This window comes from Emydura macquarii, unplaced genomic scaffold (assembly GCF_026122565.2).
Source record: "Emydura macquarii macquarii isolate MOO-44397 ecotype Brisbane River unplaced genomic scaffold, CSIRO-AGI_Emac_v2 contig_1253, whole genome shotgun sequence".
Classification (NCBI taxonomy): domain Eukaryota; kingdom Metazoa; phylum Chordata; order Testudines; family Chelidae; genus Emydura; species Emydura macquarii.
The window spans coordinates 42,119,274-42,138,864 of NW_027131390.1; the positions used below are offsets into that span (position 1 = coordinate 42,119,274).

At 41.5% G+C, this 19,591-nt stretch overlaps 1 protein-coding gene across 2 annotated transcripts in view; it reads left to right on the plus strand.

Annotated features, from left to right (window-relative positions):
• Positions 1-19,591, plus strand: part of TRAF3IP1 (TRAF3 interacting protein 1) — a 96,258-nt gene that overhangs the window by 47,144 nt on the left and 29,523 nt on the right. For both annotated transcript variants that reach the window (XM_067548624.1, XM_067548622.1), the window contains 5 exons: positions 2,951-3,041; positions 9,512-9,595; positions 16,231-16,351; positions 16,550-16,586; positions 17,746-17,822. In XM_067548624.1, the coding sequence (XP_067404725.1) occupies positions 2,951-3,041; positions 9,512-9,595; positions 16,231-16,351; positions 16,550-16,586; positions 17,746-17,822 (410 nt within the window). The remainder of the gene's footprint in view (positions 1-2,950; positions 3,042-9,511; positions 9,596-16,230; positions 16,352-16,549; positions 16,587-17,745; positions 17,823-19,591) is intronic.

Here is a 19,591-nt window from a genome sequence, read left to right on the forward strand (position 1 = left end):
CAGTTAGCAGCCTGCATGCCTCACTTAATTTTAAAGTTTTGCAGGGGATCTTTTAATGGGAGTTGTGTGTGCATCGAGGCCAGGAAAGACCATGCACACACTTCCCCCAAAGTTAGAAGAAAACCACAATGCCAAAAGATTAGTGATGGCTTTACAGTGTGAATAGTAAAACTGTGCCATGAATAAACCAAATAGAACATATTAAAAAGAAAAAGGCCTGACCTTCACACTAATCATAACAAAGCACTCTGAGTTAAGGCTGCCAATAGTCCTTAATTCAATCTCATTTAATCTCAAGCTTCATCACTGTAATATTTAAGTGATTTAGTATTGTGCATATGTGCAGTCTCTGTAAACCAGGGGTTCCCAAACTTTCCTTTGCCATGGCATACCTTGATACCTTTAATTATTTTGAGGCACACCATCATATAGCCTTCAAATGAAATCATGAATATTCATGAGACAATTCAGCTCTCTTGAAGTGTTTTTCAAAAAACTCCGTGGCACACCTGCTCAGGCCTGATGGCTACCAGTGTGCCACAACACACCATTTGAGAAATACTGCTCTAAACTGTGGGTCTTAATGCACACTGTCATGTATGCTTTACTAAGGAATTACTCCCTACTTTTATGAGCACTCTGTGGTGTTCTTCACCAAAGTATGAGTTGCTCACATCATTCATGTGGGATAGAGAAATATTATGCTTATTTTATATATGAGGAAACTGAGGAACAGGATGATTTAAATGATTTACAAGGGCCACACAAAGTCTATACTGCTCAAAAAGATCAAGGAATCCCAGTACAAATGATTGGATATCCTCCTAGTGGTAATACCAACCAGAGTGGCCCTTCCAATTAACAAGACTATCTTGGATTCTGCAAGGACTGTTTGGCAGACCCCAGCAACAGTTCCTACCAAAGACTCTGAATTTTTATTTTCCCAACTGTCTCCTAATTCCCTAGTAGTGGAGTCAGTAAATGAGTGAGGGAGAAGCATCATCATGACAAGGTGACCCTGTATGACAAAGACCAGAAGCATCTTATTCTTTTTGGATGGAATTCCTATTCATCGGCTATCCTACAACTTTGGATTGCTAATTGCCAGTCACTTATGTCTGAGTTCTATCACATGAACTATGCAAAGTTTAGTGCATTTATTAAGTAACTTCCTGTGGAACAGAGAGAGCAATTTCAAACCCTCATCGCAGAAGGACAGTTGTTAGCCTGGACGTCACTTCAAGCATCCTTGTATGCTGCAGACATGATGGCCTATTCCAGCTCTGTGGCAGTAGTCATTTGCAGGGCATTGTGGCTTCAGCTGTCCAGTTTCCAAAGGGAGGTCCAGAGCATGGTAGAAGACCTTCTCTTTGACAGGCTTCAGTTGTTTGCAGAGAACACAAACAAGTCCTTCCAGAGCCAGTCTGTGATCCCTGGGAATCATTACCCTGGCTTGAAGAGTTGGGGAAATTGGAGGGCCTTTATTGCAGATCCTCCTTTACAGTATTTTTCAAGGATAAATTTTCCCTATATCCACATCCCAGATTCGTTCCTAGACTATTGTCTGTTTCATCTGAACCAGACACCTCCCCCACTCTTTGGTTCAGGATGTTTCTTTCCATACCTTAGGGTATCAGCATTGGCTTTCTATATTGATAGGAGCAAATCATTTTGGAAGTCTCTGCATTGCAGACAAATTTACCTGTGTCACTATTTCTACCCAGAGGCTATCAGGGTAGATTTTGGGACGTATTATCATTTGCTATGAGATTGCCAATGCCCAACCACTTGCTAGGGTTCTGGCCCACTCTACTAGCTTGCAGTCAACATCTGTGGCCTTATTTAAGGACATTCCAGTACCTGAAATCTGCAGGGCCTCTACACGGTTTTCAGTACATCTCTTCTCCAAGTGCTATGCTTTGGTTCATGCCTCTAGATCTGATGCAGCACTAGGCAGTGCAGTTCTGTCTTCTGTACTAGACTCTGTTCTGAAATGCCCTCCTCCTGGGGATACTGCTCAGAAATCACCTGAAGTGGAGCACTTATAGGGATGCTACTCGAGGAGAGTGAAAGGTTACTCACTGTATGCAGTAACGGTAGTTCTCCGATATGTGTGTCTTTATGGGAGATCCACTGTTGACTCTCCTTTTCCTCTGCTTCGGAGTTTTCTTGGTGGGATTTTGCAGTAGAAAAGGAACTGAGGGTCGTTCACCTATGAAGCCCTATATAGCCTCAGCGCAAGGCATGGGGATGTGTAGGGCATGTGCACGAACCAAACAGACACTGCTAATGAAAATTCTGCTAAAAGACACAATTTGAAGAACTACAGTTACTACACAGGGTTAGTAACCTTTCCTTCTTTGAGATTTCCTCCATCCCCTCTGCATCGGAGTTTCCAGCCTCAGGTTTTAGTGCAAAGGAACTGTGCTGCCCTTATATAGCCATGGGAGGGGCTACAAGGGAAAGGGCACTAGCTCCACCCTTACTGCTAGGCAAAGTTTTCCAGCTTTGGTGCACTGGTCATGTGCACACCTGAGTGGAATACATGTCTGTACTCACATCTTAAAGAACAACCACTATGATACAGGTAAGTAACCCATCTTTTTTCAAATGGAAAAGGTCACAGTATTGTGAATTAATGCAGAGTTAAGAGTATAAAATTATTTCCCAATGTCCATTTGAACTGTAATTTCAGTATTTAAATAGTTTTAAATATTTCAGAAGAAAGCTCAATGTCTTTTTAAAGTTATTTTTATGAGTAGGCTTAAAGGGCTTTGGTTCCAAATAAATTAAAAAAAAACCCTCAATGTTTCTATTGTAGTGGATTGAGTTAACTGGCACACACTGAAGAGCTGTGCTGATAAAATGTAAAATACTGTAGTGCAAAAGCTTAGATTTACATTTCAAGCTTGTCATATGACTGAACTGTTGTGGTCTTTCCTTTTAATAGAAGGAGAAGCTGGAAACCATGCCTCTGAGAAGACAATGGTGGCTGAGAATGGCGAAGTATCTAATGATCTGCCACCTCATGTCACCCAAAGGTCTGTTCCTATCTCTCTGCTCCTTTCTAACCTAACTGTAACAGATCTGGAGAAAGGGTAATTAACTTGAGACTAGATAAGGACATTTTTAGCAATAAGTTGATGCTAATGATAATCTGCATTAAGAAGTTGTATCAGGTGATGCAGCTCAGTACTCCTAGTTATGACTGACTTAATTTTCTTAAAGAATAGTTATTTCCAGTTTGTAATTTTGTTGAGTTCAGTGTTATCATTTTAGTTCACAGCATGCTTTGATATAAATTGTGCTATTTTAAATTAGTGCTCAGGTTGAGAATGAAATAACACATTATATTAATGCATTTCACAAGTCCGATACTATTGAGGTGGAGCACTCTCCTTTTCAATTTCCTTATCTTTCAGTCTTTTCAAATCCAGATGTACATTTCCTTTGTATATCCAGGCAAGACAGCAAAGGTGCTGCTTTGAGTTATAGCACATGTGCGTTCCACCCTTGGTGGGTGGGCATCCTGAGTATAGCTGTTGGAAAGTTTTTCCTCAGAGCAGCTTGAGTACCCTCTGCTGCCGCATGCCACTGCATGCAGGTATAGCAGACCAAGCCTCCTTTGACACCTCCCTTTCCTCAGTTTCTTCTTACTGCCCATGTTGTTGGAATCTGTTGGTCCTGCAAGTGATCTCAGCACACTTTTGTTTTTCTTGTATATCTTTAGATATTTGTATAGTTATTAGGGGTGGTTGGTGTTTGTTGAGTTAGTTTAGTGTCTGTTAGTTCTTTCTTGATTTCCTCAAGTTTGGGGGTTGGTTATCAGTACTGAGGAATGCTTCAAGCCCATGACTGTGGGTGACTCTCACTCTAGTGGTTTGAAGTGTTTGAGTAAGTGTTATATTAGAGATTGGTGCCAGATTTGCAAGGACTTCAAATCTAGAATCAAGAAAGATCTAGAGGCCAGGCTGAAATTTCTTTTCATGGCGGTTGTTTGGAGACTACCTTTAGAGCCTTCTTGATTGGAGATGGTACTGAGCACTTCAGCATCTGCGAGAACTGCACCTCCAATGTTGACTGAGTCCTGGCACTGGTCTCCCTTGCCAGTGCCCACAAAGAAGCAGAAGGCTTCCAAGAACACTGCTGGGAGATGAGATCCCACCTCCTAAGTTTGCCAAGAAAGGGGACAGTGTAGAGTCAAATGCAGTCAAAACTGAAGCACTCCTTCACTCTTCATCAGCTAAATCAGCACCATTGACTCCGGTGCTGGGGCAAGCACTGTTGAGTCTGGGGCCCGAAGAAGCACCTTCATCAATTCCAACACTGGTTACGTCTCTTGCACATCCGTCAGAGACTATCCCATAACATCTACTCCAGAGGCATTTCAAGCTGCAAGGGACAGGCTGAGCTTATCAGTGCCTTTGTTCCCAGTGGTGCAGATTGCTCCTATGGGATTGGTTGACTGCTTGGTTCCAGCTCCTCAGTGCAGTTCCCAGCACCAAGTCAACCTTCTACATTCCAGAGCTCTTATCTTTTGATACTGTCAAGGGAGAAGCCAGTGATGATGCTCTCTCTTCACTATTCCCTGGACTCTTGGCACCAGCCCCCAGCAATGACCAGATTGGCCTCTCCGTGGTCAGGAGAAGGTAACTCCTCCTCTTCTGACTCAGATGTTCGTTCTTATGTTTCCTAAATGCAGAATGCATTTTGCCGCTCCCCCTCCTAGATCTTACCACCCAGGGTACTTGTGAAAACCTCTGACTGGTGCTGGCATGGACATGTGGCCTTCAAGACTTTGAGGTCCAGTGCCCTTTCAGTGGCCCTTCTGGAACCCATAAGGGTCCTGAAGTTCAATTTTCTTTGCTAAACACAGTGAGTTACCTCATCAAGCCCCTCCTGATCCTGAGCCCATTATTGGGTCCAACACCAAACAGGAAGGTGTTTGTCAACATTCATTGGGACAATGAACAGCTGAGGTACACAGCCTTAGCTTGTGCTGCCTTCATGTTCCCCCTCACCAGGTGAAGCAGTTTCCTTGGGGTGCCTTTGTCCCCTTCAGATAACTAGACGGTCCACCAGAAGATCTTAAAAAGGGTTGCATTGGCCTTGGACATTCAAATAGAGGTGGTCAGGGAATCTTCTCTCCACCTCATTAATATTCCTCTGCTGCTCAATCTTGGGTAGCACTGCCAATTTAATGAGGCAATTTTAGAACCTATCGAGGCTCTCTGGCAAACTCCCTCCTCGCTTCTTCCCACATGTAAATGAGTGGAGCATAAATATTATGAGTGTTCCCAGGGTTTTGAGCTATTTTATTCCCATCATAATAAAATTTAGCATCCCAGTGGGGGGGAAAACACCAAAGCAACCACCATTGTAGCATTTAATTTCAGAAAGGGGAACTACACAATAATGAGGACGTTAACTGAACAGAAATTAAAAGGTACAGTACCAAAAATGAAATCCCTGCAAGCTGCATGGAAACATTTTAAAGACACCATAGTATAGGTTTAATTTAAATGTATCCCCCAAATTAAAAAACATAGTAAGAGGACCAAAAAAGTGCCACTGTGGCTAAACAACAAAGTAAAAGAAGCAGATAGAGGCAAAAAGACATCCTTAAGAAGTGGAAGTTAAATCCTATTGAGGAAAATAGAAAGGAACATAAAGTCTGGCAAGTGAAGTGTAAAAATATAATTAGGAAGGCTAAAAAAGAATTTGAAGAACAACTAGCCAAAGACACACAAAATAACAGCAAAAAAAATTGTAAGTACATCAGAAGCAGGAAGCTGGCTAAACAACCAGTGGGGCCACTGGACAATTGAGAAGGAATGCTGAAGGAGCATTCAAGGAAGATCATGCCATTGTGGAGAAACTAAATGAGTTCTTTGCATCTGTCTTCCCGGCTGAGGATGTGAGGTAGATTCCCAAACCTGAGCCATTCTTTTTATATGACAAATCTGAGGAACTATCCCAGATTGAGGTGTCATTGGAGGAGGTTTTGGAACAAATTGATAAATTAAACAGTAATAAGTCACCAGAATCAGATGGCATTCACCCAAGAGTTGAAAAGGAACTCAAATGTGAAATTGCAGAACTACTAACCGTGGTATGTAACCTATCATTTAAATCAGCTTCTATACCAAATGAGCATAGCTAATGATCCCAATTTTTAAAAAAGGCACCAGAGGTGATCCTGGCAATTACAGGCCAGTAAACCTAAATTCAGTACCAGGCAGATTTATTGAAACTATGGTAAAGAACAGAATTATCAGACACATACATGAACATGATTTTTTGGGGAAGAATTAATATGATTTTTATAAAGGGAAATCATGCCTCACCAATCTACTAGAATTCTTTGAGGGGGTCAACAAGCATGTAGACAAGGGTGATCCAGTGGATATAGTGTATTTAGATTTTCAGAAAGCCTTTGCCAAGGTCCCTCACTAAAGGCTATTAAGCAAAGTAAGCTGTAAAGGGATCTCATAAAACTGTGTGACTACACATCAAAATGGCAGATGAAATTCAATGTTGATAAATGCATATGGGAAAATATAATCTCAATTATACATGTAAAATGATGGGGTCTAAATTAGCTGTTACCACTCAAGAAAGAGATCTTGAAGTCATTGTAGAAAGTTCTCTGAAATGATCCACTTAATGTGCAGGGGCAGTCAAAAAGGCTGTTGAGAATCATTAGTAAAGGATGTCAAACCAGTCTCCATGATTCCAGTCTCTCCTCCTCCTTCATTTGTAACCCATATATACCATTTCTATAGTGCTTGGTCCGAAAATACTTCATACCAAGGGCCTTATGCACTGTGGAAGTGGGATACACTCTTCAGTTTGTTTCTTCCTCTCCTTCTCACCCTCCCTCTGCTACGTCTTCAAGGACCACTCTCAGGAGGAGCTCCTCCTCCAGGGAGTTCACACTGTCATTCGAGGGGGAGTTATAGAAGAGGTTCCTCAATGTCACAGAGGAACAGTTCTATTTCTGCTATTTTCTAATACCAAAAGCAAAGGAAGGTTTCAGCTTAAGACCTACATCAACTCAACAGATGCCTAATAAAGATAGTTTTGCATGGTCATGCTGACTTCCATTCTACCCTCCCTGGATCTTGGAGACTGATATGCTGCCGTCAACTTAAAGGAAGCCTTATCAAAGCCGCAAGAAGTATCTCAGATTCATGGAAACCAGTCTTGTTACCAGTTAGCAGTGCTGCCCTTTGGCCTGTTGGCAGCTCTCTGGGTTTTTACAAAATGTGTGGCAGTGGTAGCTGCCTTCCTGAGATGTTTAGGAGTACAAGTCTATCCCTACCTTTATGACTGGCTTGTGAGAAGCAGTTCCAGGGTTCAGGTTCTGTCCAGTTTAACTCTCTTCCAGTCAGCTTTCAAGGCATTGTGTCTGTTGATCAACTCAGAAAAGTCTGTCTTCTCACCAGTTCATAGGATAGTGTTTATGGGGACGGTACTGAACTATATGCAATCTAGGGCTTTCCTTTCTGAGTCAAGGTTTCAGACAATTCAATTGGTAGGTGTAGATCTGAAGACATAACCAGTCACAACTGCACAGCATTGTCTGAGGCTTCTGGGACATATGGCCTCTTCACATATGTAGTCTGGTCTACTAGATTGTGTCTCAGGACTGTACAAGATTTGCTGGCCTTAAGCTTTTCACCGAGCCATCAACATCACCATCTGAACACAATGTTTGTAACTCCCGTCGACTGCCGCAGAATCGCTGGGTAAGTGTAGACCAGGGCTTAGTGTAAGCATGTCTGTATTTGGTCTCATCAGTTTGGAGTTTTGCAGATGTATTCTTCAATCCAGCATATTTTGGACTATTTTGTACCTGAAACAGTAAGGTTTGTTCTGTTAGCTGCTAGGTGGATCTTGATGGAACTATCTCACTCTTCCACCCTCAAGTGGATAACTGCTCTGTCTTTTCTAATAGAATGTCAATGAGATTTTTGAAAGGCTTGGAAAGATCTGTCCTCAGGTACAAGATCCTATTCCTCGATGGAATCTAAATTGGGCGTTGTCAAAGCTAATGAGTTCTCCTTTTAAGCCTTTAGCTACCTCTTTACTGCATCTTTCAATAAAGGTAGCATCTTTGGTGGCCATCACTTCTGCTAGGTAGGTGAGCTGCAGGCTCTGATGTCTGGCCCTCCTTATGCTGTTTTCTTTAAAGACAAAGTTTACCTGCATTCTCATGCAAAGTTTGTCTCAAAGGTGGTATCTAGCTTCCATATCAACCAAGCGATTTACCTACCTTAGTTCTTTCCCCAGACCACACTTGAATAAAGATGGGGAAAGTCTGCATGCTCTGGATGTCAGGAGCGCATTGGTATTATACCTCGACAGATCTAAGCAGTTCCGTTTATCTTCCCAGCTCTTTGTGTTGATTGCAGACAGGATGAAGGTGCTCCCAGTTTCTTCTTAGAGAATATCATCTTGGATAGCCTTGTATATTCTCTTGTGCTACAGTTTGGCTAATGATCTCCTTCCCCCCCTCCCCCAAGCAGTGTGACAACACATTGGACAAGACTGCAAGAGACTTCTGCAACTTTCCTGGCTCAAGTGCTTAGCCCAGACATTTGTAAGTCTGCATCATGATCTTCATTGCAAATGTGTATTTTTTCCATTCTGCCATCACTCAGCAATCAAGAGATAATGCTTGTCCTTCAGTTGTTCCAATAGGGTCTGATTTCACGATCTGTTTTCATGACATGTGAGCCACCAAGTCTGGAATGCACTTGTGCAGTCACTTGAAGAAAAAACAGCTCCTTGCCTGTTCCATAACTGTTATTCTTCAAAATGTGTTGCGTATGTCCATTCCATGACGCGTCTTCCTACCCCTCTGCATCGGAGTTTTTCTGGCAAGAATGAACTGAGCAGGATCAGGTTGGCTTCACCCTTTATATCTGCAGAGGGCCCTTGAGCTGCCCCGATGTATCATTGAGGGAAAAATTTCTGACAGCTGTGCTCTGGGCACACACACATCAAGAATAGAATGGACATGTGCAATACATCTTGGGGGAAAAAAACAATTGTGGAATAAGTTAGTAACTTTTTGCTTGTAGTTGGATCCAAAACCAAGTTTGCCCTTTTACATTGAGATGGGTATTGTTAATGCTGAACTTGATGCAGCTGTTGCAGTTCAAAGTCAAGGGTAAACATAGTGCACCAGATCATAGTTAGATTATTGACACACTGTGCCAGACTTTCAGCTGGTGCAAAAGATTTGGATTGCCTTTGAATGCAAAAGCATATTGTGCAAAAAATCATTTTGTATTGATTTATGGAATACATTCTCTACATGGCTTCATAGTCTGATTACATTACTTATTGTTAAGATATCTGGAAATAAGTTGTGTTATAGGCACAACACTTAAGATTTGTAAAATTGTTCAGTTTGTGTTTCCCTTTAAACTAGTAAGTTCCATAGACATGTATTAGGAGTTCATTTTGCAATTATAAATGAAAAATCTTTTGTTTATTGTAGAAGACCACCCCGTCCCAATAGTGCAAGGCCAGCTCCACCACGAATAAAACGACAAGAAAGTACAGAGGTTTTACTTCCAGAGAGGTAAGGGCTATGCGCGTGTGTATGTGTGATGCAGAAGAAACATTCCTAATTATCCCATCACATCATTAAGTAGTGTGCCATATGACACTCACCCATAACAATGATGCTAAAATATACACACTGCACATGTCCTCAGATTAGAAAATTTAAAGATTTGGTATGCTGGTCTTATCGTTTCTGCAGACCCAGTGTATTGTCAGAACAAAGTGAAACTAAACTGTAGTATCAGAAGCTTTGAAAAGCAGATAAAATGGTTAGCTGTTGTAAACTCTGCAATAATAAATCTTATATTGATAATCTAAGGTAGGCCTAGAAAAGACCTGTGAAGTATGCAGTGAATAGACTATGACCCCAAAATGCTGAAGCTGCTTTTTAAAACTCTTCCTATTTAATAAAATGATAAGCATATGAATTCTAACTTTCTGTAATCCAAAAAAGCAAATTCGTGGTTAAAAGAAAAAAAATGTATTTCTGTGGCCAAATAAAAGGCAGTTACTTACCTGTATCGTAACTGTTGTTCTTTGAGATGTGGGTGCAGACATGTATTCCACTTAGGGGTATGTGTGCCCAGCACATCCAAATTGGAGAATTTTGCCTAGTACTATCCATAGGGGTGGCGCTCATGCCCTGTCCTTTATAGCCTCTTCCATGCTATATAAGGCAGTGTTGTCCTGACCTCCCCACCCCCTCCTCAGTTTCTTCACACTGAAACCCCAGGCTGCAGACTTCAGTGCTGAGGGATTGGATGTTGAGTTGTGGAATACGTCTGCACCCACATCTTGAAGAACAACAGTTACGATACAGGTAAGTAACCATCTGATGTATTCCGTTCAGATGACTCACAAGCAGTTTGAGCAGGAGGTGGAGATCCGAGTCTATTTAAATAGTGACTGCAGAACTGTCTTCCCAAAGTTTTCATCTGATCTCAATGCCATAGTGATAGCATGATGTCTAGCAGAAGTATGCACGGAAGACCATGTTGCTGGTCTGCAAATATTCAGTATTGAGATATTGCTAAGAAATCCAATCAGTGTCACTTGATGTCTTGTTGAAAGAACCTATAATGGCTGACAGAACGTCATCTGAGCAACTTCATAAGCCTATGTAATACAAGCAGTTATCCACTTGGCAATAGTCTGAGTGGAGATCGGTTGTCCTTTCACCTGCTCAGCAGAGGGTATAAATAATTAAGGTGATATACAAAACTATTTAATCCTTTCTAAATAGAATATTAAGCACTGCCTGACATTTGATGTATGTAGATGTTGCTCATCCACATTTGAATGTGGTTTGGGAAAAAATGTGGGTATGTAAATAACCTGATTAAGGTGAAACGGAGATACCACTTTGGACAGAAGTTTTGGGTGTGGTCTTAAAGCCACCTTGTTATTGAAGAATTGAGTGTACAAGGATCTGCTGTTAAGGCTTGTATCTTACTCACTTGTCTTGCGGGTGTGAGAAGAGACCCAATAAGTGTATTGCTGTTGGCTTGAGCTGCAGACCTGTTAGCACCTCCAGCCCTCTATTAAGGTCCCACAATGGCACAATAACCTTAAAAAACCCTCACTATCATAGGGTTTGAGAATACCGACTTTCCTTGGATGGGAGGATGGAAAGCTGAGATCTTTGTCAAATGAGCCTTTGGGGAGCTAAAAGCTAGGCCCGAAGATGTCAAATGCAGCAAATAGTCCAAAAATCTCCTGAGTCCAAGCTGATGTGGGCTGAATTTGTTTGGATGTTGCCCAAATTGAAAATTGTTTCTGTTTAGACAAATAGGTGGACCTTGTAGCTGGTTTCCTACTACTAAGCAAAGTTTCCCTATCTGCTTCCAAGAATTGCCCCTTCTCCTCATCTAACCACGCATCATCCAGACAATGAGTTTAGACTGCTCAGTGCCAGATGAACAACCTGGCTGTGATGTTGAGTCAGCAGGTTGCGAAGAAAAGGGTAGAGGCTTATGAGGTTGAGCCAATAGTGTGGTCAGAAAACCAACATGGCTTTGGCCATGTTGGTGCAATCAGAATCAGTTTGACAAGTTCCAGTTTGAGCACAATGGTAACCTGAGGGATTAGAGGGATAGGAGAAAAGGCATATATTAGGTCTCTTCTACAATTCAGTTGTTAACAAGTTTTGGTAAGAGGCTGAGTCCTGCTTAGGAACAGAACTGACATTTCCTGTTATCCTTTGTCACAAATAGATTGATTGACTGGACCTCAGCACACTGGTCTTTAGGGACCATTTGTGATTGTCTAAGAAAGTCCTGTTGAGGTGCTTGGCCAGTTGGTTCTGAGAGCCTGGCAAGTAAGCTGCCATGGGTATAATATCTTCCTTGATGCAGAGATGCCAGAACTTTATTGCTCTTGGTAAAGATGGGTTGAGCTTGCCCCCTCCTACTCATTCATCCTTGCAGTAGTGTAGTCTGTAAGAAAATGAATCGCTGCCTCCTGGAAGTGATTCTGAAAAGCCCGACAGGTGTATATTGCTCGAATTTCCAGCATGTTGGTCTAACAGGAAGCTTCCTGTTCTGATCACAAACCCTGAAGTTGTAACATTCCCAGGTGTGCTTCCCAACTTATTGTGGAGGCATCAGCAGCTACAGGTTGGTGGAGGCTGGGCAGAGGAGACTTTCTGATACACATTGTGTTCTGTCTACAGTTGTAATGAATCATGTATCTTTGGGGGCAGTCAGACAGTAGTGGCTGGCCATGTGGGTGATAGTCCTCTTCATTGATGGCTAAAGTTAGTCTAAGGTGCAGTCTCGCCTCTTGCACCATGTACGTGTATGCGGCCATGTGGTCCACTAACTTCAGGCATACCAGGATCATATTAGAAGAATGGGATTGGTGATCCTAATGAAGATGCTGAATTGTCTGGAACCATTGGCATGGGAAAAATGTACTTGATGAATTCGTTGAGATCCTGGATATCAAAGATAGGTGTCATTCTTCCTTTGGACATGGGGGTCAAGAAGTATGGGGACTAACCTCCTTTTCTGCAAAGATGATGAGGAACCTGCTCTATAGCCCCCCCAGGGCACACAGCATTTGTACATGCCACAAAAGCAATGACTTGCAAGAGGGGTCCCTGAAAAAGGATAGGGTAGGGGGATAGGTGGGAGACATGGATAGGAACTGAATCACATGACCTAATCCCATAATGGTTAGGACCTATCTATCCATAGTTATTGCCTCCTGAACACTGTGGAACCTGTACCTGAGTAGATGGCACTGGGATATGATGATCACAAGTGGAGTCACGCTTTCAAAATGCAAGTCAAATAGATTGTCCACTCAAAGGTAGGCGAGGAAGGGCAGTTTAGCTAAAGTTAGACCCAGAAGCTGACTGTAAGGATGTCTTGGCCACTAAACGGGCTTCTGTAACGAAGGCTTTGAACTCCTCTCTGGAGGATTCTGGTAACTTATCCACAAATTTGGACATAGTGTCCCAGTTCACAAAATCATACCTTGACTACAGAGCTTGCTAGTTGGCAATATGCATTTACAAGGATGAAGTCCTACCTCCCCATCAAATCTAGCCTTTTCTATTGTCTTTCTTTAGGCATAAACTTATATCTCCTCTTTCTGTCTCACTCATTTGCTGCCATCACAACCAGGGAATTTGGAGCTGGATAAGAGAAAACATTCAAAACTCTGCATAGGCTCGTAGTATCTTTTGTCAGTGAGTTTTGTTGTGAGCATTAACAAAACCAGGGTATTCCCTGCAATTTAGGAGGCTGTAATATCACTTCATTTATAGGGAGTAATTCTCTCTTAGGAACCAGGGCTGGAGGATATCCACCAATTTAAGGGTGGGTTTTTTTTTCCCTGAACAAACTTGGCTTGAATACCTAAGGCTGATGCTGTGCTTCTGAGAAGATCCTGAAATCCTCCAGTACTGAAGATGAGGACTCTGGAACCATTATGTTGTCTGGTGACAAGGAGGAAGATGGAGGTGGGTCAAACAGAATCCCTTGTGGGATAGCTTCCGACAATCAGGTTTAGGACACTCCAGTGCTGATGGAACTGCCTCTGCCAGTGACTGCAGGACCGATGGTTCCTGGTGGGTTGCTACCAACGGTACAGGTGGTCATGCTGTAAAGTGAGCAGATGACTGGGACTTAGCTAACTGAGGAATTTCCCAGGGATTCCATGGAGGCCATTGCAGATAAGGATATGGCATTGGTGGCCAATAAGAACTAGGTCAGGAGCAGTTGTCTCTTTGATGGGAATGGTACCGATCCCAGTACTCACAATGATTCCCATCGACTTGATAACCTTCAAGATTGAAAGTGGGAGGGGAAAGAGAAGGGAGATGCCTCCAAGCTCCACTGTGAAATCCTCACCAGGTAGTCTGATGGCAGCAGGGGACCTGCTTCTGATGGGACCACCAAAAGCCCTGCATCATCTGTGTTACGACCTGATGTTGTCATTGGTGCCGAAGGAAGAGTCAATGGCTTCTGGAATGGTACCAACCTCACACTCATACTTGGCTCTGGAGCAGGCATCGGTACCAAAAACGAAGCTGGTCCCAGGCCTGCAGATACAGACTACATTATATAATCAATGTCTGTACCAAAGATTCTGTCCCCATTAGCGACACCCTTGGTGCCAAGGAGGAAGATGACTACACCTCTGCACCATAGGTAAACTGCGGTGTGGAAGACAGTGCTGGTAATAACAATAATTCTGCCCCCCAGTTCAGGGGGAACTGAGGACACCACAGATAACACTAATGTACTCAATTGTTCCTGAATAAGTAGTAAGTCAGGGACAGACAGGCACACCAAATTTGCTGTTGTCTGGTACGCATTCGGTGTGAAAACTGATGATGCTGCCATCTGTCTTCGATACTCGACTCCTCGGATGCCCCCAAGGCAGTACCAGAGTTGACAGTATGGCGTACTCCTGGTCATGCAATGGAACTGTTGACAGGGTTGACAGCCGAGCTCTATCCCACATATCTGCAGACTCACAGTGCTAGTTGATACTTTCCCTACAGAGAAAACAAATCTCCCTGAGCTCTGGAATGCCCCCAGTCCATTTTCTGGATTCTTTTTCTTGGTGGACCTGATGAAAAAGAGTGCATTCCCTCTTCTTTCCGGATGAGATATCTGAGCTCACACAAGAAGTCCCAATTCATTATCAGCTGAGGTGCTTTTTTTTAGGAGCCTGACACAACCTTGATGGTTCCAGTTACAGAGGCAAGCCTCCCGCCTGCTCAAGAAGCTGTTGCTTTAATCTTAAATCTTAATTCTTAAGGATTTAGAGATGAAGCAGTTTTCCTTAATGTGCCCTTCCCTGAGGCATATTAATGTGAGTGTAGCTGTTAGCAATAGCTACACCACACAAAGGACAATGTTTAAACTCCAGTGAGAACATCCCAGAGGGAAAAACTACCTATCTAATTACGACAAACTAAAGGGTACTATTACTAACTACAGTGAAACCTGCCAAGAACAAGCATTCATGATGGGACTTAGCAAAAGTGGTCACTTTTAAAAGGTGGTCTTTCTTCAAAGGTTTGCACACCATATAGCAACAGCTACTGGCCAGGCGTCCAGCTATGAAAGCAGCACCCCTGCCAGCAGCAGCAGGGAAGTAAGGAAGATCGGTTTCTTCTACAAGTTTATTTTTATGGATGAGAGTAAGAAAATGTGGTCGCTGGTCGCAGATGACAGGTCATCACTCTTCTGTTTCTTCATAGTTAAATTATAGGGGAAAAACATTCCAGGGCCTCTGCAAGTAGTCACTCAAGACAGTTAGTCACTCTGTAGAGGTGATCTTTAAGGCAGGTTTTACTGTATATACAGAAAACAGTGAAGGCAAGTGTGAGGTAAAGTCACACTAACCGCTAGCTGCTGGTAGGGGGAAGGAACTGAAGGGAATGCTGCAGTCCTTACATAGCAATTGGAGGGGCACTGACAAAAAGGGCATAAGTGCTGCCCCCATGGTTACTGCTAGGCAAATTCTCCAACTTGGGCGTGCTGGGCACGCACACACCTGAGAAGAATGTCTTTAACCACTTGAAGTAAAACCTGATTGCTTGGCCAGTACCTCTGATTTATGTATTCCCAATTCTGAGTAAATTTCCCAAACCTGAAGAAGAGCTCTGTGTAAGCTCGAAAGCTTCTCTCTCTCACCAACGGAAGTTGGTCCAGTAAAAGATATTATCTCACCCACCTTGTCTCTCTCAATATCCTGGCACCAACACAGCTACCACAGCGTTGCATAAAGCAGGCCATAGAATTTCCCAAAACAATTCTTCGGGCAGATCTTTTAGAAAAACATCCAGTCTTGATTGAAAAAATGTCGGTGTTGGTGAATCCACCACAACTCTTGGTTAATTACTCTCACCGTTAAGAATTTTCACCTTTCTTCCAGTCTATATTTATCTAGTTTCAGCTTCCAGCTATTGGCTGTTTCTCTGGTAGATTGAAGAGCCGGGTATTAAATATTTGTTCCCTATGGAGATACTTATAGACTGTAAATTAAAGTTGGGCTACAATTAAAATGGCATAAATTAGATTAGAAGGTGATTCTCCTATAGTAGAGCGAGAGAAGTATGTTCTCTTCAGTCATGGACAATATTTGGTCAAAATTTCTGTATAGTTTAAATTTCCATTGTCTTTCTTTCAGGAATGGCAGCGGTAAAGCAGTCTCAAACGTGATCATAGACAGACAGAATTCTGATGACGAGGATGATCAGTTTGTGGTGGAGGCAGCACCACAGCTACCTGAAATGCCAGAAATGGAAATGGTAAGTTGATATAACAAAAAAAACCCAAAAAACAAAAACAAAACCCAGCATTTTTGTTCAAATTTGTGTTCGGTGTTCCGTTAATGCTGTCCAATATTTGTTTATCTGAGTTGTTTCTTATTTGAGATGCATGCGTGCTTTAGATCACAGCAGTGTAAGCTTCCTTATAATCAAAAGCTCTTACTTTTTCTTATGAAGGAGCCAGTAGTGGAACTAGATGGTGATGAGAAGCATGGTAAGTGTCTCTGGCTTTTCTCTGTTCATCTGTGGTTCTTACTCTACACAGGATGTAAAAGAGTTTTAGATATAATAGGAATAACATTTCTTGATCGTGTTTTGATTTTGCATAAATGAGTCTGCAGGTATGTACTTCTAACTTATGCAACGACTTTAAAAAAACAAAACCACAGAAATAAGCTATTTAGCAAAAGCAACCTGGTCTTATTGTAACAGGGTAGCAGGATCTACAATCCAGGTAGAGATACAGATCTGTTAATGCATCCTGTTAGTAAGAGTTTAGAACCTTGCCTAAAGCTGCTGCGTAAATTCTGCTGACTTATTTTGAAGGTGCAGCTTGTAAACTCCAGTGAGGTATGAAACGAGTAATGACCTTCTAGTTAGAGAGAACTAGGGGCCCAAAGGGGAAGTCCCACAGAAATCCTAGGAACAGCTAGGCAGTGTGGTTAAAAACTGATTTATATATGTACTTTAAATACATGGAAATCCAGTTTTTTATTTAAATTAAGTACAGATTTATTTCTAAAAACAAACCTATATAAAATTTAATTTAACAGCTACAGCCTACTTTGGCTTGTTCAGGTTGCCTTTAGGTTAGCAGTTCAAAGGCTAGCATAGTAGTCTTTTGGATATACTGTTAATACATGAGGTAGTTTGTTTGACAAAAGTAATTGGTTTGAAGATGGTGTCCTTTTGGATGTTCCCATTTTATCCTTCTCCTGTCCATTACCCTCCAGCCAAGCACAGTTGGATGTGGCTCCTCTCATAAAACCTTTGTCCTTGCTTTGATCACCAAACGAATGGGTTCAACTTAGGAGTTTAGATGAGGAGCAAAAGTCTGACTGACCTTGGTACGTTCCTTAGGAAGATGAATAAAGCCCAGTAGGCCTTTATTATGATTTTATGACCTGACTTGATTTCTTTCCTTTCCCTGACCTCTTCTCTAGTTGTGCTGTGTAATATACTTGCCATTACACTGTCATGACATCATATAGAGATGGGATAGACTAATTTACTAGAATACAGTTAATGCTGGTCTAAGATCAGTTTTCATTGAACAGAATTAAGTGATCAGGCTTTAGATTAGTTTTCAGATTATTTACAACAGTGTTTTAGTGTCAGTAACCAACTCTAAGAGAAATATTGATCTTCAACAGGTGGTCTTGTAAAAAGAATCTTGGAAACAAAGAGAGATTATGAGACATCACAGCAGTCACCAAAGTCTACAGAGAAGGTAATGTGATAATGGGCTCCAAAGATTTGTGAATGACAAATGTTTCAGTAGTGACCTCTCTTTCATCCTTGCATTGTTTTTTCTTCCCATTATTACCCTTGCTTTCTTAAATTCATCTTTGTGCCTATCAAATTTTGTCAAGCTTTCCATATCAGTCTCAGCCTTCCTCCCTTTTTTCATTCTGTTTTTGTCTTTGTTTCCATTCTCCTTTTTATGTGCTATACTTTATTTTCATCATTTGCAGGAAAATGCAAAAAAGACAGGAGAGAGAAGGAGGAAAAGAAGCAAGTCTCAAAAAGATAGTGACATCTTTCCCTTTGCTACTTCTCAAATGTAACTGTCCAATTAGACTCTGGTCAGAGCCCTATAATTGAAGTAGGTTGAATTTATCGAGAGAGTCTTTGCAACAAGAGAAGCCAGATGAGTTTTATCAATTTCAAGCTTCTCTAGTTATAATACTACTTCAATTGGGAACTAAGGAAGCATGCACTGTATGTTGGCATAGCTGTAATGTTTTGATTTTAGTCTTAATGGTCCTTCGGGCATTTGTATAGCAGCATCCTGTTGCCCAGCAACAGTTTTTGTGGGCTGCTAAACAAAACAGGATTTTAGGATACTATTAATCTTATAAAGTATAGTCAGATATTGGTTCTCTGATGCTGCTTCATGTCTCCAAAGACTTTGCTGTGTCAAACGCCTCTTTATTCTACTTTAAAATACATTGCATTACAAATATAGATTCATATAAGTGTAGGCTTGGAAGGCATCTCAAGAGGTTATCTAGTCCATTCCCCTACACTCAAAGCAGGGCTAAGTATTATCTAGATAGGGGTAGTCAATAGGCGGACTAAAGGCAAAATCTAGACCACCGGATACTTTTGAACAGACTGTGACATCAATGTATTTACTTTTTGTTTGTTTGTTTGTTATTTTTACCTTCTCATTCTTAGTGTTATCTCCAGTCCATTGTACTGTGAAATAATGATTGACTGTTTTGCCTTAATTCCTTATTTGCTTGATTTGAGCTATCATCAGTTCCACCAATAAAAATTGTGTATGTTCCTCTTTAAAAAAATTACATTTTCTACTGTACACTCACAGGCTCATTTACACGGTTGAAAGCTGTAGTCCCACCTCTGATGCTTTTGACATATAACAGCACAGTGTTTAAACATGGCAGCAAAAAATAGGGAAGTTAGCACCGAAAACCGTTCATTTGAAGAAGAGTGGACCGGCTTACTGTTTTATTTTGACACAACATTCAAAGGTTTGACCAGTATGTTTAATTTATACGGTAGTTTGATTTTATTTTTCATTTAATGTACTAAAAATATATTACTAATACACAGCACTGTATGTGTTTGTTTGAACAGGGACATTTGCGGCGTGAAAAATATTTCTCTGAGGTCTTGACCTTAACTATACCTTGACTAAGAAATTTGGATCTGGTTAAAAAATAGACTACCCCAATCTAGACCAATACTGAGTATACAAAAATTCTAGCCACCTTTGGTTCTTACAGTAAAGTCTATTATTAACAGCCAGTTTTAGTGGAAGTTTTTATATATAAAGTATATAGTTCCTCTTAAACTAATAAGACTGTTAATTTAATATGCACTGGCAGGAATGAGCTCTATCTGTATACAAATGCTCAGAGAATGGAAGGGATGAGAGAGTGACATTCTGCTCTGCAGTTCTATGTAATTAGTTACCAGCAGTATGCATTGAACTTGTATTGGATTATTTTCTGTCCACATGTTACCATTCCT